At 53.0% G+C, this 23,067-nt stretch overlaps 1 protein-coding gene across 3 annotated transcripts in view; it reads right to left on the reverse strand.

Annotated features, from left to right (window-relative positions):
• Positions 1-8,008: 8,008 nt before the first annotated feature.
• Positions 8,009-23,067, reverse strand: part of SSBP3 (single stranded DNA binding protein 3) — a 165,318-nt gene continuing 150,259 nt past the window's right edge. For all 3 annotated transcript variants that reach the window (XM_060089852.1, XM_060089853.1, XM_060089854.1), the window contains 9 exons: positions 22,150-22,214; positions 21,419-21,467; positions 20,767-20,802; positions 20,224-20,278; positions 18,818-18,888; positions 11,102-11,180; positions 10,836-10,864; positions 10,621-10,722; positions 8,009-9,763 (listed from right to left, as the gene is read on the reverse strand). In XM_060089852.1, the coding sequence (XP_059945835.1) occupies positions 9,734-9,763; positions 10,621-10,722; positions 10,836-10,864; positions 11,102-11,180; positions 18,818-18,888; positions 20,224-20,278; positions 20,767-20,802; positions 21,419-21,467; positions 22,150-22,214 (516 nt within the window). In that variant the 3' untranslated portion in view covers positions 8,009-9,733. The remainder of the gene's footprint in view (positions 9,764-10,620; positions 10,723-10,835; positions 10,865-11,101; positions 11,181-18,817; positions 18,889-20,223; positions 20,279-20,766; positions 20,803-21,418; positions 21,468-22,149; positions 22,215-23,067) is intronic.

Below are 23,067 nucleotides of genomic sequence, written 5' to 3' on the forward strand. Positions count from 1 at the left end.
TGGACTGAGAACATCCCTGGTTCAGCTGGCCTCTGTTCAGATAGCATCAAGTCCTGCTCTGGGCCAGGCAGCTTATACACAGCATCTTGTTCAGTCCTCACAAAACCCTTGCAAGGTAAATGTTTCCACATTCAAGAAAAGTGTTGAATTCCTACTGTGTGCCGGGCAGCATTCTGGGCCCTGTAGATGAGGAGGTGCAGATAGTGTAAGGAATTGCTGAAGGTCACGCAGCTGGTGTTGTAGGTCGACTCCCCTAGGAAACCCTGAGATGGAGATTTGCAGGTGAAAGCTTGGGGAGAGCCTTGAGGATCAGCACCTGTGGGGAGTGATGATAGCAGCACCGGATGGAGGAGGGACTGAGCTCAGTGAGTTTGCACCTGAGGCCTTGGCTGGTTCCCGGCTCCGTGGGCCCCCGGAACAGAGCTGTCCTCATGGAGCTGAGGTGCTGAGCCTTCCTACAAACACCAGTGACTTGTCACCAGTCACTGGATAACACTGCCCCCAGTTCGGGAGAGACCTCGGGTGGGGTGGCTTTGTTGGGCTGAGTGTGATTCCCGAGGGACTTTACTCAGCGCAGGCAGCCAGGACACTTCCTGCTGTGCGAGGATCACTCTGAAGAGGGGCCCGGGAGCCCGTATCACCTCCATCCGTAACAGTGCTGTTTCCAGCCCCGTGTCCCTGACTCCCAGGTTGTGCTCCTTCCACTTTACAAGGTACCTTTTAGGCTGGGCGGGGCAGGGTTTACCGGGAAAAGGACAGATTGGGCTGGTGGTGGTGTGTTTGAAGGGGTTACTGGGGAAGGCGGCGGGTGTGCAAAAGCAGGGAGGCGAAAAAGATCCTGGAGCACTGGGGAGTGGTTGGAAATGGGGAGCGCAGGGAGGGCGGGGGAGAGGCTGGAGGGGCCAGCTCTCAAGGGCCTTGAATGCTGGCACTTCAGGCTTCCCCAGATAAAAGTTGTGCCCCCACCCACGGCAACCTTGGTCCTTTTCCCTAAGGGTAACCACAACTTAAGAGTTTCTCATGTAGCGCCATTAAAATGTATATGTATAATAAGGATGCATATATGTACATTGCTTAGTGTCATCCTATTTATAGACCATTCTGCACCTTCCTTTTTTCACCTAATACCTTGGGATCGCAGGATCTTGCCCCATCAGCATATATGAGCTATATTGTTTTTTTGAGCAGCTATATTAATACCTGTCGATGGACATTCGAGTTATTTCTAGTTGTTAGCTATTACAAATAATGCTGCAGTGAGCATCCTTGTTCACGTATCTTAGAGTGCTTCTGCCCGCGCAGCCATTGGATAAATTCCTAAGCAGAATTGCTGAGTCGAAGGGATTTGTTTAAAGAACACTCTATGGGCGTGTGGAGGGTGAGTTGGCAGGGCGACTGTACCGAGTAGAGCTGGAGGCCATTGCGGTCATTCTTGGGTGAGTGATGGTGGTGGCTTGAAGCCAGGCTGAGGGGGCGGAAGCCCCCTTGCTACTGGTGGGAGAGTGGGGAGTGAGAGGGCGAAGCCAGCCTGGGTCTTGAGCGTGTGGGTCGGAGGCTGCAAGTAAGTGGGCCGTCAGCAGGTGACCTTGCAGCTTGAGGACTGCCCTGGAAGGGTGCCCGTGTTACAGGGCAGGCCTGGGTGCTCATCCCAGCCCCTGGAATGAGGACAGCCCTAGTGGTTGGCCTTGGTCTGTCCCCTGTGACCTTGCAGCTAAGCTGTGGAGCCTGGCACCCACTGCTCTCTCCCTTCAAGCACCTTGCAGCTGGTCTGCAAAGTGAGGCAGGCAGGACTGGCGTTTCTATCCTCCCCATGCAGGTGAGGAGACTGAGGCTCAGACACCACGTGGTGTAGTGTGAAGAACTGGTTAGTTCATATGTGATGACAGCTGCTTCCTCCATAGAGCTGTGCCTACCTCCCCAAGTCCCAAACGCCCACCTACCTTATCCTCCCCACCCTCTTACCTTCCTCGTCAAACACAGGGAGGGAGGAAATACAGGACGATTTTCAGGCCCTATTTGGCCTTAGACTTGAGAACAGAGTACTCGCCTAGTCAGAGCGAGTCTGGGAGAAGGAAGCAGGAGGACTGTGTGAGGAGGGTGGACGGGGATGTCCCACTATTAGTATAAAAGTCGCCCTATAGGGACTTGGACTTTTAAGCAACAGGCATTTGGAACCAAAATTTTGACAATGGCATTGTGAGCACATGTGAACGTACTCTCATTTGGTCGTGTATTTAAGTGTCATGTTGATCCATTAGAAAGCTCAGTTCATTTCCGGCAGGCATCAGTGGACTGGGGAACGCCATTTCCAAGAGTCTCCTATATTCCACCTTCCACTCAGATCCTGAGTTTCTTCATCTGCAGAGTGGGAATAAAGCACCTCCCTTTCAGGTTTTCCCTACTTTGGGATTAACAGGCTGCATTTGACCAGGAGGTTTCAAGTAGATGGGTCTAGAGGTTTTCAGAAGCTCCGTGAAAAGGTGGGATTACTTCAGGGGGCCCTTTAGTCCATCTCTGTCCTCTCCCAAGGCTGACTCAGGCTGGACGTAGGGCAGGTGCTCGCCAGAGGCTCTGTGACTTGCTGGGCTCTGTCCTTCAGCATCAGGCCCAAGACTGGCGTAGGAGCAGGCCAGGGTCACCTCGGGCTTTAGACAGCATCTCCCTGCTTCCTCTTTTGTGGCGGGACAAAGTCCCTTAAAGTGTGTATGTGACCTGGGTGTCTCATACCGTCTTCCCTTTAACATGAATACACAAATCACTGTGATTCATGGGGCCTACCTGCTTGGCTGCTGGAAGACCACCCTGTTATAGGGTCCTTCTTCCCAGAGATGTCTGGGAACCTGCAGAGAATCCCAGTGTCCACTCCTCAGCTCAGGATGATAAGCTCTCAGCCACTTGGTTCGTTCCACGGGTGTCTGTGAGCATCTAGCACGTGTTAGGCATGAGGCAAGGCCCCAGGTAGAGAGCACCGAGCAAAACAAGGTCCCTGCTGTCATGGAGTTTACATTCCAACGTGGGGAGACGGTGCAGAAGGAAAGGTATATCAGAGGATCGGAAGGCAAGGCTCTGAGGCGGAGAGCTGTGGCAGCAGGCTTACCGGGGCGCACTCCCCAGAGACCCATGAGCAAGGGAGGAGGGTGTGACTGGGCAGGGGGAGCTGAGACCCCCGCGGGTCCTCTAGAGAGCTCGGTGCCGGGTGGCCCTTCAGAGCCATCCCAAATCTAGGCCAAGTGTGGGGCCTTGAGGTCCCATGTCAGCCATTGGCCACTGGCCTCCACCTGGGAGGAGGTGAAACCTTGGGTGAGGCAGTCCCCTGGGGACCAGGAAGGGACACCGAGCCAGCAGCAGCTGGGGACGGGGTGTGTCGGCCCTTACCTCACAGGGTGAGGCCTCTGTGAGAAGGTAGTGTTTGAGCAGAGACTGAACGAAGTGTGGGGCAGGCTGGGAAGGCGCTGGAGAAAAGGCGACCGCTCTGAGATGGGCGTGCGGTTGGTGTGTTTGTGGAGTAGCGAGGAGGCGGGGAGGCCCTGCTGGAGCACTGGCTCCGCCACCAGAACCCCACCCCGAACCCAGCCTGCAACCGCCAGCCCGCCCTTCTCTGCAGAGCTCGCAGAACTGGGCCTGGTGTGGTCTTCAGCAGAAGAAATACGAGTCATGTCAGCAGAGTCTATGGAGATCTCTCGTAGAGGTCATGGAACAGCTGACAAGCTGGGAGGGACCTAGAAGTCAGGGTGAGCTGGTTCTGACCCCATTTCTGCTCCTGAGAAGGGGTTTGTTTATCTTTCCCTCTGCCCTCCACCTGAGACCCCGGGAACCAGCGCCCCCTTGTCCAACACAGGTAGCCCCCTATTCTTCCCCTCCCCACTGGCTCACACACTTCCAGCGATGCGGAACTTATTACCTCTCGAAGCAGCCTCTTTCACTGTGGCTGCTAAGCATTCTCGCACCTCAGGAGGAATGTCTTCCTTTAGCTTCAGTTCAGGGGTCCCAGCTCTGACTGCTGGGGCCTCACACCCCCATCTGCTTTCTGAGCCGGGGAGATTTGAAGCTGGGAATAATAGGCCTCAAAGCCAAATAGCCCAGTGTCTGCCTCCCACTGAGCCTCTAAGCCATTTCTCAATCCACAGCTTACCTCGGCCACCTGCTCCAGGCTGTATCACAGAGCAGGGACCCAATGCTTCAGCTGGGCTGAGGATGGCAGGGTGGGGTGAGGCCAGCCTCTCCCCTGTTCTGGACACTGCTTTGGCTCTTGCCACCTGAGATCCTCAGTCTATCCCATGCCAGACGACATGACCATGTCTCCTCATACCCAAAGCCCGTATCCATGGGGCGGACTTGTTGCCCAGGGCAAGAGTCTAGCCTGTCAGGAGCAGCATAGCCCCACCCAGCTTTCTGTCACCCACCCCACAAAACACATCTGTCTCCTCATCCTCAGCTGGGCTGATGGAATCCAAGAATAGGCTAGAATTGGGGACTGAGCCCTGAGGTTCCCCACTACAGACCTCTAGGGGATCCAGCAATTCAGCTCCTTTTGTAAGTCCCTAGTGTGTGCCAGGCCTTGTGCTGGGAGCCAGAGATACAGAATGAGACATGGTCCTCCAGGAGTTCCCAGCTGGCGGGTGGGCAGTGACAGAGTAGTCAGTCTCCTTTGGATCTGCTGAAGCCATAAAGGCCACCTCTTTCCCTACACCTGAGCACCTACCCACAGGTGACAGCATGCAGTGGGGAGGAGTGCAGGAGTGACTACTCAGCAAGCATCCACCCACTCCGTGAACACTCCCTGAACACCTACTGGGCGCCAGGCCTCGTGCTGGGTCACTCACTCTGGGGACAAACACTCAGGCATGGTCCCAGGCTTCGAGGAACTCCCAGTCTGATGGGGGAGGCAGACATTGAACCATTACAGCATAGGGGTCATGGGGGCTCAAAGAAAGCCTTCACCTCGGCCTACAAGGCTTCCTGAAAGGCGGCGCACGTGAGCTGGATTCTAAAGGGCAAGTAGGACAGGCGTGCCGAGAGGGAAGAGCAGGAACAAAGGCCCCAGTGGGCAGCGATCCCTAAGGAGTTCTGCGTCACTGGAGCATGCAGTGCTGAGGGTTGAGAACGAGCAGGAGAGGCCCGCAGGGCCTGAATGAGGCGAGGAGCGTGCCCTGGATCCCAGTGTGCGGCACTCTCCTCTCTGCAGCTTGCTTCCCTTGGTGTCCGGGCACCTCACTCTCCTCACTGCCTCCTTTGCTGGTTCTTCCTGTTTCCCAGGGCCCAGTCCCTGGGCCCTTCTCCATTCACTCTCCGGATGATCTCAGTCTCATGGCTTTCAAGGGCATCTGAAGGCCAACAACTCCCTAAGTATGTCTGTAGCCGAGACCTGCCTGCTTGACTTCTTTACCTGGATGTTGAGCAAGCATCTCGTGGAGCATCACCTCAACCTGCTCTCCGCGCAGCCCCTCTCACCTCAGTGACGGGCATCGCCAGCCTCCCACAGCCGTTTTGTTCCCCCTCTGTATCCCTAGTGTTAGGACAGTCCCTGGCATGTAACAGGTGCCCCATAAATATGTGAACGGATGGGTGGAAGAGTTTAAGGATGCTCAGAAGTGAGTTAGATCTTTGTGGTATTGGAAGGGCTGAGATGGAGGCAGGAAACCAAGGTGGTAGCTGAATGTCCAGGTAACAGATGCCAAAGACTGGGGCTCCATAGACACCTGGGAATGGAGAGGAGAGTGCCAGCGCAGGGCAGGATGGACCCTCTTTCAGCACCCCGTCGCTGGGTCTGGTCTTCTGTTTCCAGCGCTCCCGCCCAGTGAGCCCAGGGAAGCTCCAGCTCCACTCAGTTCAGGGCAGAGCCCTCACAGAAGCCTGGGATGTACTCTGGGCTCAGGCCCCTGGAGTCTGTGGAATCCTCAAGGGACAGCAGAGGCTGGGAGTCAGAGGTTCCCCAGGGTCACCCAGGGCATCAGGCTGAATGGCCCCAGCTGAGCCCAAACTGGAGTCCTGCTCTGGCTCTGTGCCTTGGTAGTTGCTGACCCACCCCTTCCAAGCCCCCTCCACACACACCTGTCCCCTGCCCCAGGCAGGCCCTGCCGGCATCAGCTAGTTTGCATCAAGGCTCTCCTTTTCTGGATCCAGGGAGGGGTGCCCCACCAGGAAGGACAGGGCCCTCACTTTGACCCCCAGGCTGGCTGGCCTCTAGAATTAAGACTCTTGTGGGTAGTGATGAGTAGTACGAAAGCAGCTGCTGAGCTGGGGCCTTTGGCCTGGCTTGTCCACTCCTGCCCAAGTTTCAGTGATGGGCTAAAGCCCTCCTCTGTGAAAGCATAGGAATGACACCCACCTTCTGCCTCTCACTCCGAGACCCTCATCCTGGCTGCAGAACCTGGATCTGGCCCGGCCTGGACAGGGCAGGGTGGTGAAAACACGGGGGGGAACAGGAGCCTGTCCTCCCTCTCCTCAAAGACCTCTTGCTGAGAAGGCCGACCCCAAACCAGCCCTCCTCAGGGCCATGAGTGTGGCAAAGGCAACTCGGGGGGTGCTGGGGGAAATCACAGGCTGAGGGGTGTGTTAGGGTGCCCGGTGTTCGAACCCCGCCCCCAGCAGAGGTGGGCAGTGAGGCACACAGCAGGTTCTCATTACAGGCTGGGGGCCCTTTCCTTCCTCTCTGCAGGGGCCCCTGTCACCTGGGCTCCCTTCTCCAGGCCACTGGTCCCACCTGCGCCTGAGGCCTGCTCTGGGGATCACAAGGGCAGTGAGAGTATGGAGTGGGTGCTTGCCTGTCATCACCTTCTTTGCTCAGCGCTGGGCTGGCACGTGGCAGATGCTCAGTGCTGGTGAACAAACACCTCTTCAGGACTGTCAGTGCAGGTCAGTAACAGCCTGTGTCTCCTCATCTGTCCAACAGTGATGTTTTCCCAGTAGTTCAAAGGCGTCTGTGCTGAGGAAGAGCCTAGGAAGCCTTATTCCCCGATAAGGACGGAAGGACAAATGGAATTTTCTAGGCTCTCCCAGCTACTCCTCATCACACCCATTTAGATGCTCCCCAAAAGAGTAATACCACCAACAGCTAACACTGCTGCTCTTACTACTTAAAAAGGCACTGTTCTAAACACTTTACAAATGTCAACTTATCCTCACAACCACCACGATAGGTAAACCATTATCCCCATTTTATAGATGAGGAAACTGAGGACAGAGGTTATGAACTAACATGCTCAGGGCCACACAGATCCTGCAGGATCTGAAACTGGTCCCTTCACACTTTGTAAAGGCAGGCTAAAGCCACACTTTGCTCAGACATCGTGTGTTTCCCTCCCCTCCTGCTGCAGGCCTGGCCCCAGAGCTCCAGGGAGGCACAAAATTCTACTTTCTAAATGTTGTTCAAATCAGCATCCACAGCTGCTGACTTGGTGGGCTTGCAGTAGTTCTTGCCTAGACGGCAGCTGGGACTGAGTCTCCCCGCATCTGTCCAGCCCCACCCAACCATCTTCCAGGACGCGGCCTGCACTGTTTTCAAAAATTCACGTCAAACTGTGCCACTCTTCAAATCTTTCAAGGGCTCCCTGTTGCCTTGGAGGTGAAAAAATAAAACTCAATGCCCCTGTGGCCTGGCACCCTAGGACCTGTGAAGCAAATTCCACCTGAAGGGAGAAAGCAGGGCATGGCTGCAGCCCATGGGGCCAGCCTAGCCGATGCTGACTCTCCACTGAAAACAGCACACCGGGAACCTTATCCAGAAAAATATACTCTGGCAAACCAAAATGCGTTTGCGAGATGAGAAACGGCAACTGCCTTTTAGAATGTCCCCGAATATTTGAAGTGAGACAGTGTCCTCCCATCTTCCCCAACTCTCCACAGGAGATTAACATGCCCAGGAAAAGAAGGCCGACTCCTGAAACAGCACAGACCAAAATCTTGCCCTGCACCAGGAACAAAAATTCTGCCCAACCAGTTGCCTGGCATTTCGTAATCAGTATAATGAACTCCAACCCACGTTCCCCCCAAACATGTCAGGAAGGACTGCGGAAAAAAGATGTCCCTTTAATAAAACGTTATCAACATATATCGTACACAAACTACAATGTATCATAATTACTTTTTTTTCCTCTCTTAATTCAGAACCAGACTACAAGGTAAGAAAAAACACAGAAACAGCTACAATGTTCCCAATAATCCGCACAAGGTCTTTTTTCAGGCAGATGATATCTCACATAATATGATATACATGGATCAGAAAGGGAGGGACGAAAACAAAGACCAGCTACGGGGGAGGAGGAGGAGGAAGGGTGTAAATGTACAAAGAATTCTGGTGTCTTCAGGGCAAGACACAGAGGTTTCGATGGGGGGTGGTGAGGTGAAGGAGGCCACGAGTCACCCCTCCTGGGAGGGGACAGGCTCCACTGTCGCATTTGCCGGTTTTTGAAAATAAAAACAGGACCGGAAACAGTACATCTGTTTGGTTGCTGGCGTCCCCCCTGCCCCCCACAGCTATTCCAAAGTCTCTCTGTCCAGTTCCAAGCGCACACAGAGCAATTCTGGTCAATATCCCATTTTTGAAAAAGAAGAATCAAGAGGGGAAAAAAACAAAAGAAAACCCAAACTCCAGCCCTCCACTGCCCGCACACACGAGGACGACGATTTGAGGAATGAGAACGCGGAGGTCACAGTTTCCATGTCCCAGGTCATAGCCATCCTGTCGGGGCGGCCTCCCCCACTCCGCTCCAGGCCACCACCCCGCTGGCAGGATTCTCACTGGGAAGACTGGGGTGGGGGCTGAGGAGGGGGCTGGAGGGCGGGACGCTGGGCGGGGAGAGGTCCGGAAGAGAGAGGAAGCAGTCCTGGGAACACAGTGCATGCCACTGGGTCGCAGCACAGCTCCACTGGGGCGGGATCCTGAAAGCGGTCGGTGGTCTGGCCCCTCCGGCCACGTAACGGGGGAGGGGGTCTGGGGTCGAAGCTGTGCAGCTGCTGTCGCCACCTCGCCAGGAGACCAAGCAGAAACAAGGCAGGTTCCTGCCCTTCCCTTGCCCGTCAGCACAAACCAAAAACCCCAAGTGGAAAAGGGTGACTCCTTTTTTCTTTCCCAAAAAGGCCGTTTGAAAGAAACCACCGATTGTAAACTGCCCAGTTTATTATAATTATTATTATTTTTAGATGGCTACAAAGACAGGTGAGATCTCACACCTAGACTAGCTTTCCTGGTGGAAGGGCTTGGGTACAGACAGACAACAGGGCTTGGGGTTTTTTTTGTTTTTTGTTTTTTGCTTTTTTTTGTCCTTTTTTTTTTTTTTTTTAAAGAAGAAAGCAAAGAGGTTGATTGGGGTGGGGGGGGCTTGCTAGAAGCTTCCATTTTTAAAAATTTTTCCCCAAAAAAACCCCCCTGAAAACAAATTAAAAAAATCCCAACAACGGTAAACCCCCAAACAAAAAACAACAAAAATGTGTCATGTACATAAAAGGTCCTTTTGGGAAAGGGCAAGGGGTGGGATTTTTCTGGTCATTGACTTGAAATGTATTTTTGAGTTTTGTCCTTCATGTTTTATGGAATAAAAAGTTCGGCCTTTTTATTGCATGAAACTAAAATTGAGAAAGGTTGGGGGAGGGGAGGGGGAGGGTTGAGGGGGAGCAGGAGATGCCCCTCCCCCAGCTCCTGGGTAATGACACCTCACTTCTTCTTGCATAATTTCTGGCACCTTCCCGCCTGCAATGCCGGCTCTCTCAGCGTCTCAGAGAAGAGGAGGGGGGATCACACACTCATCGTCATGCTTGGAGAATACTGGAAGGGGAGAAGCAGAGAAGGGGGGGGGTCATGAGGGCAAGGGTGTGGGAGAGCCCTGTGGAGGTCTGACTGCACAGAGCTGGACTGGGCCTGTCTGGGGATGGCTGGGCTGAGACACCCATGATGGCACTGGGTGGGCAGGGGGCCAGCAGGCAGGACTTAGGAGCCACCTCTTGGCACCAGCCCGTGTCCCTGACTCCTCTCCCCTGGCCCCTTTCCCTCTCCAAATCACCCCTTCTTTCCAAGCAAAGCAGCAGCAGCCCCTGCCCTCCCCTCATGGGGCCACGGACTGCAGAGAACTGGGGTCTGACGAGCCGGAGCACAGACAGGGTGCCCTGGGGTGGGAGCCGGCCTGGGGTTCTCAAAAGCTGCTTAACCATGACATCGTTTCTTCAGATGACACTGTAAATAGAGGCCCAATGTGAAAAAGGAGACGGCCAGCTCCTCGGCACCGCGACCCCGGGAAGTCACTGGTGGCGTGAAACTCCTTCCCCAGGACAGGAGGAAGTAAGACTGGGTCAGAGACCCAGTGGGCCAGAGCCCAGGGCTCGTCCAGCCACGTCAGCTTCTTCATTGCTGGAGGCGCTGCGCCTCCATGTGGATGCTTCGGGAAGGTCAGATTCAGGTAGCAGGGGTCAGCGCCACACAGCTGGGGAGGGGGGTGGGGGAGGTGAGGGCTCTGCACTTTGTGTGGAAAAATAACCGAGGTGAAAGGCCCACGACACAGTGAAAGGCCCACGACACAGCTGCCAGGACACTGGCCCAGCAGGCAGGTCTTGGCCAGGAGACTGAAACTTAAATCAACAGTCCCCAGGCCCCAGGGGTGAAATGAGGGTGGTGGCAGGCACACTTACATTGTCGTTCTGGAAGGAGTGGAGGAAGTTCCCTCCTAGCTCACCATCGTCTCGAGGGGTGCCTGGAGGATTGCTAATGCCACTTATGTTGTTAGGAGAATTCTGCAGGGAGAGCAGAGGAGGTAAGCCCCGCGCCCCCAGCAACCTGCCCCCCAGATGGGGGAAAGGCTTTCTGGGTGGTGCTGTCAGGGAGGAGACATGGAATACACACTCACTTTTGGAAGTCCATCTATGTCACCTGACCCTGAAAGGAAAAAAGAATCCAGTTCAGTTTCTTGCCCACCCTTCTGTGCAGGGGCCTCCAAACCCTTCCACCCAAGCTCAAACATCTCTGCAAAGAGGATCTTCTACTTAGGCAACATCTTCCTCTTGGGATCTTCCTGTGGGGACCCGGCCTAGTGGAGCCAGGAGCCAAGGCAGAGAAGGCTTCCCGGGAGGGTTGGGCGGGGGGCAGCATGATGAGGTCAGGGCGCTGACTCACCTAACGAGCCGTTCATGTGGTGTGGCTCCATGCCACCCATGCCCCCCATCGGGCCGTCTGAGCCTGGACCCATCGGGAACTGTGGGAGAAGCAGAGAGCGTGGCAGCTGAGTGGGCTCTCGGCTCGGCTGCAACCCTCGCAGGGCTCCCATGCCCAGCTGCATCCCCTGGGAGCATCCATTCTGGCGGGGCCACTCTCACACACTCAGGCATTTAATTTAACACCAGGAGGCCGGAGCTGGTGCCTCCCCTCGGCCCTAGGAATTGTGCAAGGCAGAGGCGCTCACTCCTATGCACCACGGGAGGAAACCAACCTGGAGAGAGGGACTGGCCCAAGGCCACCCAGAGACAGCTCTCAAACCAGGCCTGCTGGATCCCATCCCGGGCTCTTTCCATCCCTGGGGCAGCGTGCGGGGCTCGCCGCTGAGAACCTCACACAGACGGAGTGACCAACTGCCAGGCCAGGAAACAAAAACATTAGTGCTTTTCCTCCCCATTTTACAGATGAGGAGACTGAAGCACAGAGTGGACCATGCTTTGCCCACGATCTCCCAAGTAGGAGAGATGGAGGAGCTGGGGCTGGACCGTGGGCAGCCTGGCCCTGGAACCATCACACTAGCCTCCTCCAGGCTCTTCCTCAGAAACGTGTGGGGAGCTGGGGCGTGGGTGGCAGGACTTCTCTCGCTGGGACTGTGTGGGGGAGCTCACTAATGAGCAGAACTGACGGTGCAGACAGACCAGACACCAGACGTGTAATCTGCTCTACCCGCCTCCTCAGGTCTGTCTGGAACTAACCTCCCCATCTCAGCAAAGCAGCAACCAAAGGCCAGAGGTCACATCGCACGGCCACCAAGGGATGGCTGAGCCCAGTCTGGAGAGCCAAGGCCCAGGGATACAGACTGGATTCCAGGGTGGACAGGGGACGAAGTGGCAGAATGGAGGCCTGTGCCAGGCACTAAGGACACAGAGCTGAGTCACACCTGGGCCTCAGTCTGAAGGAGGAGCACAGCCACGGACACCCAACTTCCCCACAGGATGCTGAGATCCAAAGAGAGCTGCAGACAAAGCACTGAGGAAAGGGCAGATAAATCAGAACAGGCTGCACGGAGGAGGAGGCAGAGCGCCCCAATAATTGAGGGATAGACTCTGGGCAGGCAGATGGGCCACGGCCTTGCTCTCTGCAGGGGTCCTGCCTGAGCAGAAGAAAGAGGCCTCCTAGCAGGTGGCAGCACGGCGTGGCTGGAGGAGGAACCGATGTGACGAGACTGCAGGGGAGGGGCTGGGGCACCAGCCGCTTCCTCACCCTGCCGCCCACTCACACACCCCGTGGGTGCAGGATCCTTGCCTCCCCAGTGGCCTCCCTGGGCCACTCGCAGGCTTTGGGGCACATTTTGCCATCTGGCAACCAATTTCATGCTTATGAACCCAAGTGATAGGAGGATGAGGGTGACCAACTTTTTAAGGAGCCAAACCCAGACGCAGTCATACCAGACCAAAAGAATCCCAAAATGTGGTAATAAACAATTGTGCACATGTGTTATTACTGCAACATACGTATATTTAACAAACAGGTATCTTAAATTACATATTATGTGTATTTTTGTTATTCTTTTTAACAGCTTGAGATATGATTCACATACCATACAACTGACCCATTTAACGTATGCAATTCAGTGGTTGTTAGTGTATTTAGAGTTGTGCAACCATCACCACCATCCATTTTAGGACGTTTTCATCACCTGCATCCATTAGCAGTCACTCCCCATCCCCCACCTTGAATCCCCAGGCCCACTCAACCATTAATTTATTCTCTGTCTCTACAGATTTAGCTATTCTAGACACTTCATACAAAAGAATTATATGTGAACTTTGTGGCTGGCTTTTCACTTAGCAAAATGTCTTCAAGGTTCATCCATGTTGCTGCATGTGTCCGGTGCTTCATTCCTTCTTATGGCCAAGTAACATTCCATTGTATGTATATACCACATTTAATTACCCATTCATCAGTCAATGGGCATTTAGGTTGTTTCCACTTTTTGGCTATTATGACTGATGCTCCTGTGAACATCTGTGTACAATTATTGTGTGGACATGCTTTCATTTCTCTGGGGTAGATACCTATGAGTGGAATTGCAGGGTCACAGGGTAACTGTTTAATCTTTCGAAGAACTGCCAGACTGTTTTCCACAGCATCTGCACCACTTCACGTTCCACGTTCCCACCAGCTATGTGTGAGGGTTCCAATTTCTTCCCATCCTAGCCAACACCGCTCGTTATCTTACTGATTCTAGCCATCCTAGTGGGTGTGAAGTGATAGCTCATTGTAGTTTTCATTTGCTTTTCCCTAATAACTGACGCTGAGCATCTTTTCACGTGCTTATTGGCTATTTGTACACCTTTGGAGAAATGTCCATTCAGATCCTTGGCCCATTTACTTTTAAATTTATTTTTTGGCTGCGTCGGGTCTTAGTTGCTCTTCCGTCATGGCGCGTGGGCTTCTCTCTAGTTGTGGTACGCAGGCTCTTCTCTAGTTGTGGCACGTGGGTTTCTCTCTAGTTGTGGGGCACAGGGTCCAGAGCGCGTGGGCTCTGTAGTCGCGGCATGCGGGCTCTGTAGTTGTGGTGTGTGGGCTTAGTTGCCTCGTGGCATGTGGGACCTTAGTTCCCCAACCAGGGATCAGACTGGCATCCCTGCATTGCAAGTTGGATTCTTAACCATTGGACCACCAGGGAATTCCCCTTGGGCCATTTTTAAGCTGGTTTTTTTTTTTATTATTGAGTTTTAAGAGTTCTTTACATATTCTGGATTCAAGTCCCTTACCAGACATATGACTTGCAAATATTTTCTGTGGGTTGTCCTTTTACCTTCTTGACAGTGTCCTTTGAAGCACGAGTTTTAATTTTTTTTTTTTTTTTGCGGTACACAGGCCTCTCACTGTTGTGGCCTCTTCCGTTGTGGAGCACAGGCTCCGGACGTGCAGGCTCAGTGGCCATGGCCCACGGGCCCAGCCGCTCCTCAGCATGTGGGATCCTCCCAGACCGGGGCACAAACCCGTGTCCCCTGCATCGGCAGGCGGACTCTCAACCACTGCACCACCAGGGAAGCCCCTCGAGTTTTAAATTTTAATGAAGTCTAGTGCAGCTACTTTTTTTGTCACTTGTGTTTCTGGTGTTGTAGGTAAGAAGGCTTTGCTAACCCAGGTCACAAAGATTTACTCCTTCATTTTCTTCTAAGTGTTTGACAGTTTTAGCTCTGACATTTAGGCCTAGGGTCTACACTGAGTTAATTTTTGTATATGTTGTAAGGACGCAGTCCAACTTCATTCGTCTGCACGTGGATATCCAGTTGTCCTAGCACCACTTCTTTATTCTGTATTATTTACTTTTCTGTTACTTAAATGCTATTAAAGAACAGCTGAACTAGTTAACAGGGGCAACAGTAGGACTAGTTAAACAAATGACGTGTGGAAAAAACACAACACTTTTATAATATTTCTGTCTTCTGACACAGTGTATTATTTCAACTCTTTACTGGATATTTAAATGTTGTAGGCTATATTACTGTGTATTTATTGAACACACACATGTAAGATTTTTTCAAAAGAGAACCTAAATACAATAGGACTGATTAAACAGATACTACCTATATTTAGTTTCTAAAAACTGACATTTTTTTCTGTCCTGTATCACAATAGGATATTTTTGCTCTGCCTTTTTTTTTTTTTTTAAAGATTTTAAAAAAGGTTCTACGTACAAAAAGCTAGCACTGTTTCTTTCATTGGGTAGATGTCTTGGATAATCCATTCAAGGAAGATCGTTCAGTCCTATATCCTCTGTGTACTGATGGGAACACTGGTGGCACCTCCTGAGGCCACGTTTCTGGACCAGACCATGCCAGTGTGAGAAGACATGGCCAAAGCAAGAACCTGGCCGATTTTTTTTGTGTGTGTGGTGGGGGTGGTGTCCATTAGAGCCGCTGAGGACCCGTCTTGCTTTCAGGGGTCCAACAGGGCAAATGGCGCTTGCTTTTCCACTAATACTTCCCAGAATTGCCTGCAGGCTCTCGGGCATCCTTCTTTCCTTTCACGTAGTGGCAAAACTGAATACAGAGTCAAATGGAAAATGCACTGACATGCCGCTCTGCTCTTATCAAGGCCCTAGTGTCAGTCCAACGTGGTAACACCAGACTATCCTCTCCACAAACACGTCTGCACGGACTTCCCTGGTGGCACAGTGGTTACGAATCCGCCTGCCAATGCAGGGGACACGGGTTCAATCCCTTGTCCGGGAAGATCCCACATGCCGCGGAGCAACTAAGCCCGTGCGCCACAACTACCGAGCCTGCGCTCTAGAGCCCGCGAGCCACAGCTACTGAAGCCCGCGCGCCTAGAGCCCATGCTGCACAACAAGAGGAGCCATCGCAAGAAGCCTGCGCACCACAACAAAGAGTAGCCCCGCTTGCTGCAACCAGAGAAAGCCCACGCGCAGCAACAAAGACCCAAAGCAGCCAAAAAAACAAAACAAACACATCTGCACGTGGAGTGCTTAGGATTTTGCTTACGTGCTCAGGTTTTGGGATCTGTAGGAATCGCTTCCAGCTCTCCAAAGATGTCCAACCACTTTGTATCTACAAGCAGGTTTTGGAAGGTCAGCTGCTTGTCAGTCAGGCCCTTTTCATCTAGGAGCTCATCAGATGGGCTATGCCTGCCTACGATGGCCATCATTTCTAAACATTCCGAGCACACTGGATATCATCATCGATTAAACCTCTCTTTCTTAGGGAAACTGGTTTTAAAGCGCAAAGGTAATCTGAACTTGTGAGATCTAAGCTGGATTCTAAATAAGTTACAGTTTTAATAAAGAAATTGGGAAAGTCCTAACTTGGCTGCCCTTACTGGTGACACTTTGAGTCCTCAAGCAGCCTCACTTCCAAAGGTGAGCCATTACTTTGGCTGTATGAGGCTTTATCACAAGCCCCCACGAATCTGAACAGCTCAAGTGCCGTCCACTCAGCCTCATCTAGGCTCCTCATGGCCTCTTTAAAGATCATCAAACAGTTCTGGAGAAGCAGCAACTACATTTCTATTTTACTGTCATTCCTTTCTGCATTCTCATCTCATCCTATTTCCAAATCAGAGAAAAGCATCACAGCAGGCTGACATTTTAACATCTTCTCTGTGGCCAGCAACAATGACAGCCATCTGTAGGCGTGTGTCCAAGGCTCTCTCCATTTCGATAAACTCAAAAATCTCACTAAGTGTTTCTGCAGGTTTTGATCAAATTGACAAGTGACCAAAACGTTTCATCATGAAAGCTGGATTATCAAAGGTAAGCAAATCTCCCCCCTTGACAGCAGTGTCGGGGACAAGGTGTGTGGGGCATTTAACAGGTAAGAAGTTTATAGACTAAATGAAACTTGCCAAATTAACTGCACTGTCTGCCACATATGCAGATAAACGAGCTAAGTCTGGTTTGCATTTGGACATGGAGGACAACAATCTTTTATTTGTTTTCTGCAGTTTCATTAACATCTTCTTTGCAGAAATCAAGATTATGATTTGAAGCTCCAGTTTTCAAGTCAAAGTACCTAAAAGCTGGGGAGACTGTTTTGTTGCCACGGTGTGATGAACCATGTGATATAATGAAGGAAGCTCCCTGATTTTCTCGAAGATGCAATAGAATCAGCTGCACACTCTAAAGGACCAACACACTTGTCATCAAAATTCCCCCTTCTGTTCACCCACAGGACTTAGTTGCAGCCTCTGAGTCAGGAAATGTAACCTTCTCAGTTCATGGAGCAACATGGCGATGGTGTTCATTCAAGGGCCAACGGTGTTCATGCCCCGGCCAACGTGGCAGCCGCTGTTTTGCACTGAGCACTGGTGTCTCTTTGGAGGACGCACAAAACTTCTGATTGATTTAGAAGGATGTGCCTGTCTCGTCCCAGACTGTGCAGTTCTGTCTACAGTGCGCTCTCCCACCCTTTCTCCACCCACACCCCTTCTCATCTTTTCGGCACACTTGCCAGTATGTTCTGTTTGGGTTATCTGCCTCCCTGACCCAGTTGTATGTGTCCTCACACCTGTCATTAAAATTCATTCAGCCCTTTTTTTTTTGGAGGTGTCGGGGTCACGCTGGTGCTGGTGGTCTCATCGTTCTCATTTTCATTATCTGAGCTCTCAGAAAACATGATCGTGATACTCACAATGTGAAAAATGAAAACTGCACTATCTTGACACAAACAGTTAAGCTGCAAGCAGAGTCAAAGGTGGACTCCGCCAGGGCCCGGATGCAGCGCGCTTGAGTCGTACCCCTCGAATGATGCAACACGGATGATCCATTATTGAGAGCCACAGACCACAACTGCTGGCATCCATGCTCAGGAAAATACGGTGACGGCAACCATGGGAAGTGGGGAGTCTATGCCACTTTCACGTGCTCAGTCCTGTCTTTGGGGCCACTATATGGGTCTTACACTTTTCTGTCCAACCTGCATCCATTGCCAAAACCCAGGATTTTTGTGTCCTGGGAAGTCATCTCCCAGGACACAAGGGCTTTCAGTGCTAAAACCCGAAATGGCCGGCTACCCTAGGGAGAGGCAGGGGCTATGGGAGATGCTGGCTGCCCAGGAGAAGGGGAGAGATGGGTGGTGGAGCAGCAGTTGAGGAGCGAGGTTCCCACACTTCTCAGTCCCAGGACCCCGGGTAAGGTCCCTCTCAGCACCCCCAGGAGGCAGGCCAATGACCCTCACCCAGAGGCTGCTGAAGGATGAAACATGCGCAGCGGCCAGCACAGGGAAGCCCATAATCAGGATTTACATATGGGGTGATTCAGGAGGCACATCAGGAACCGAACTGGCAAAACCAAACTGTGCATCCCTAAGGGCCCGAGACAACCTTGGGGCCACAAGCCCGCCCTCTGGCTCTGTAGCCCACAAACTACTGATTTGGTCACGTGACAGCCTCCTTTCCAGACCCTGAGCTCCCGGAGGGCAAGGCCAGTGGGACTCACCTCCCCCGCCTGGCAAGGAAGGGTTGTCTGTGGGTCAGACCAGCCCTGTCCTTAGGGAGCTCCCAGCCGGGAGAGGGAGACAGGCCGCCACTGCACAGTCCAGTCCTGACATGGGCGCGGGAACACGAGAGGGAGTAGGTGAGCAGGAAGCAGGACAAGTGGAATTTGAGCGGCAACATCATCGCAGGTTGGGACTCTGAGAGGCCAAGAAAGGAGGAAGTGGCTTCTAGATGAGGGAAGGGCCTGAGCAGAGGCAGAGAGGTTACAAGATGGGGGGGTCTGAGGGCTCCCAGAGGCACACAGCAGGCAGGCCTCCCCCCAAAGCTCCACAGCCAAGGATAGGGACCTGAGACATCGCCCAGGTGCACAGACAGTCAGCCGAGCAGGGACTGGCCCAGGCCCACCTGTAGCCTGCTGCTCTTCCCCGTCAACAGCCGGCTCGGGCCAGCAGGGGTCCCCACCGTGAGGCTGGGCGCCCCACTCTGACCAGAGGTGTGGGAATCAGCCCACCCACTTCTCTCCCACCCGCTGCCAGCTATGAAATGGGAACCAAGCTGCCCAAGAGTCAATCACTTTTCTGATGGTTTATTTTATCCATCTTTGGTAACAAATGGCTGCCATCAGCTAAGCTTGCTTTCCGCTCAGCCGACGAAGTCAGTTGGATCTGTCGCAGTACCTGATGTGTAAATTATTAGAAGCTGACTTACGTTGGACCGGCTGCCTCCAGGCGGCACCGGGTTAATCATTGTGTAGATGTTGTCACTGGAATTTGTTGAATCTGTAGAACAGTGGAAACCCGCAAGTCGGGGTGATTAATTCACTTCTTAATTAAAACAAACTCATGGCACTTGAACTCATTCTTTTGTATTTTATCACCTAAAATTTCCTCTAAGTACCACCATTTTCTGGCTAATTTGTATTTAATGAAGATTCACAAAGTTTTTAATCGCAGAAAATTCAACTGTGAAAACCACTCAACCCTGAAAGGAAGGATTTCAGGGTGCCTGGATACCAATGTGGACACGGCAAAGCCGTCTCCCCCATCGCAAACCAAATCTGGTCCCCAGACACTGCCTGGCAGTGCAGGGGCGGCCAGACCACCACCTGTGCTCTTCCCCCAACCCCACCCGGCAGTGTTAATCAAACTGGGAAAGAGAAACACCACAAGCTGATAGGACCACCCTGCCAAGCTGATGGGGTAGGAGGGAGAGGCAGGGATGGGGCTGGAGACGCAGTAACATATGGAGTGGTTTAATGTGACCCAGTCTGAATGTAGGTCATGCAGCTCATAAAAATGCAGCAGCAGAAAGAGGGAACAGGAGCGGGAATATCACGGTCGCCGCCAGATCCACCCCTGCCGCTGAGCAGCTTCCCTGCTACGGGGAGCTGAGGGGATGGGAGAGAGGGACTCCTCCGTGTCCCCAATTAGCCAGAAAAGTCTCCTTAGGAAATCAGCCAACATGTTTATATCAGGAGCAGGCACCGTATTTCTCGGGCAGAGATCCAACTACCTCTCACTTTTATTTTGGGGGTGGGTAAAGATAGTATGTTGAATTCCTTCTAGTTGATGGTACGCTACTCTTAGCTGGGAAAAAACACAACTGTGATACTGTGTGTGTGTGTGTGTGTGTGTGTGTGTGGTGTGGTGTGGTGTGGTGTGGGTGTGCGCACATGCCCTCTTCTGATTAAAGGGGAAAAGGGATCTTTGATACAGAGGACCAGAAGCCAATAGCTCTAGACACTCAAGAGGCATCACGCTGTAGAGTCCTTGTCCCAGGATGCCAGAACCCAAAAGCCCCTTCTCAGTCATCTAGAGAAATGACAACCAGGACAGGATTCTCTCTGACCAGCGAGAGCTGAAGGCAGTGAGACCCCTTGTTTCCGGGTCTCCTTGCTCTGCCCTGTCCTTTCACTGGAGATGAGGAGTGACCCGGCTGAGGCCACATGGCAGGTTGGGGGCACCGGGGCCTCCTGCCCACTAAATCCCTGGTGCCAAGATGCCGGGTGGGGGGCGCACTGCTCAGGAAGAGTGGCTTGCAAGCCCTGGCTCTGCACCCAGGCCCCTCCAGGACTCCCTACTCCCTCAGCGGCACCCCTCCCCCAGCCTTCTTACCTGCAGGACTAGGCATGATGGGTGTTCCTGGGGGGCCGCCACCACCAGGGGGTCCCTGGAGATGAGATAAAAACTGACATCAGAAACCCACGGTAAAAAACCCATGGTGATGACACACGTGGGGAGAGGCCACTGAGCTCCAGCCAAGTCAGCAGCCAGTGCTCACCCGGGGCCCGGGTGTTTAAGGCTTGGGGGAACTGGATTCCCCTTTTCCTTTCTTTAAACCAAGAGGTAGCTGTGGGCGTGCGTGTGTGCTCACACACATGGGGACCGGTGAAACCAGAGGCCTGTAGTGGAAGCTGACTTGCCTACTCGTCAGTCCCCCGAATGGGGGTCCCAACTCTGGGTCTTGTTTGGGGACTTCTGGGCCACCAGAAAGTACAGATACCTGAATACTGACAGCAAGTTCTAGCACAGTTTGGAATCTGTGCTCAGAATATGTTGTGAAAGGAAAGAGACAGGGCCCCCCCCCGCCCCAAGTACTCTTGTACACACAGTCACATGAGGTTAGACACGCAATGCCCCCAACCTGCACACACTTACCACGTAGGTGCCGGGTGATGAGGAGGAATATGGAATCTAGAAACAAGAGGGGGATGAGCCACACCTCAGAGACACCTCCTCTACCTTCCAAATCCTTTGGGGGAAACAACCCCACTCCTGATGGGAAACACACTGAGCCACCTGGTTAGTGTCTCTAGGGGGGCCAGGGATGTGAGCCAAATCCAGTTCCTATGCTGAACCGATCCTGAGAGCCTTGGCAGGGAGCCTTGGGGGGGGCCATAGGCGCAGGAGACCCTCCAGTTCTAGGACAGGAAAGTAAGAGCTTCCCCCACCCCCGGCCTCCTGCCCTGGACTGTCTGTGCTAAGCCCCTTCCCAGCTCCTTCCTCTGAGTGCTGGAAGCCAGCTCTGCCAAGAAAGAGGAGGTTGGCAGGAGCCTCTACATGGACAGGGCTCTGAGCCTGGCTCTCAGCTCACACCTCAGCTTCTGCAGAGCAGCGGGGAGAGCCCCTGATGGCCCCAGCATGACACTCCCAACCTTCCCCTTACAGGTGGGCTTCTCCTTGGAGGCATCAGGTGGAATCCTGCCACGTCCCACTCCCCATGACACCTCCAACCTGGGGACAGGAACCACCCTGCACCCTAGAACCCAATCCCTAGCAGATAGAGCCCCCCGCCAACCTGGGTACTCACTGAGTTAGCACTGTTAGGATTGGGCCAGGGTCTGCCAGCTCCCGGGCCCCTGAGAGAGGGAGAGAGAGATGGAGACAATGAAAAAGATGCTATAAGCACCAAGGGGGTGGTGCCAGCAGGGTCAGAACAAGAGGGCTGAAATCACTAGCAGGAAGTCCTTCATACACTCCTAGAGCTGTTCTGGGGTAATAATGTGTAGTTCTGGGGGTAGAAATCTACGGATTCCGATAAATTATGTGCAAAATTTGTGAAAATAGTATTTCCTCTGCACATGCATTTTCCTAGGAAGGGAATACAGAGATTCCCATAGGGATCAACTACCGCAAAGGGGCTACACCACTGAAGCACTGAAAGAGTGATCAACCATACAGGGCTTCAAATCTTGACCCTGCCACTTAGAGTTGTGTGAGCCTGGGCAAGTTACTTCACCTCTCTGTGCCTCAGTTACCCCATCTGTCAATAGGGGATAATAATAAGCACCTCACAGGGTTATCATGAAGATTAGGTGAGCTAATCCACGTAGCAAGCTTGGAAGACTGCCTGGCACAGACAAGCACTATATGGGGGTGTATGTGGTTTCATCACCGGTATGTTCAACATCCTCACTTTACTGATGAGAGACTGAGGTCCAGAGAGGTGCCAGTAATTACTCCCATCACAAGTCTTTCAGGGGGAGCAAAGGGTGGGGAAAGCCATGGGCTCTGAGCCGCCAGCAGGGTGGTTGGCCTTACATGTTAATCCCGGGCATGGCGGGGCCAAGGGAGTTGGGTGGTGGTCTCATGCCGCTGCCGTAATTCTGCAACGATAACCAAGCGTCAGTCTATGAGAAGGAGAAGGGGAACCGGAGAGAGAAGGAGGGGGAAAAACAAACAGAACATAAGCGAGAGGGTTAGTCTGTGAAAAGGATCTGATGAGAAAGTAATACATTCATTAAAAAAATGCGGGGTGGGAACCAACTGACAGGACCACAACGACAAGCCAGCACAGAGGGACAGTCACAGCTTTAGATGCATCTTCAGGGGCTTCACGATGGGTCTCTCGAAAGCACACGGGCATCCAGGAAGGAGCTCATGATGCTGGTCGGCACCTGCCCTCAGGTCTCAGGCAGGAAAGGGGAAGAGACTCAGTAACAGGACCAGCTGGTGACCACCACCCACCTTAGAAATCTGGGGAGAAGAAATGGCCAGCAGGTGGGGGCAGGGCTGAGTCTGCACGTGGAAGGGGAGGCACACTCCCAAAAGGCCTGTCCCGCGGCCGGGCATCTGCAGACCCCACCCTGCCCCGGGTCTGGGCTGTCCCTCCATATCGTCACCCGATGCGGGTGTCAGCACGTGCAGCCCTCAACAGGCACAGTACTGGAGGAGCAGGAGGAAAACTCTGTCTCCCTGCTCAAGGGAATCACCGTTCCATTAAGAGAAGAGTCTACACAGAACTTGGAAACTTGCAGGAGTCCCAACTCAGCTCGGCACAACCCACCATGGCAGTGGGATGGGTCAGAGCAACCAGACCAGGCAGGCACCCAGGCCTTTCACCTGGCTCATCTCCTTCACCACTGCTCCCCGACTCCCCTCTTCCAGAGCTATTTTCTTCGCAGGAATAAATATCTTGCCTCCCCTTCTCCACTTGGCAGGCTCCTACATGTCCTCCAA

The sequence above is a fragment of the Mesoplodon densirostris genome, chromosome 2 (assembly GCF_025265405.1).
Source record: "Mesoplodon densirostris isolate mMesDen1 chromosome 2, mMesDen1 primary haplotype, whole genome shotgun sequence".
Lineage (NCBI taxonomy): Eukaryota > Metazoa > Chordata > Mammalia > Artiodactyla > Ziphiidae > Mesoplodon > Mesoplodon densirostris.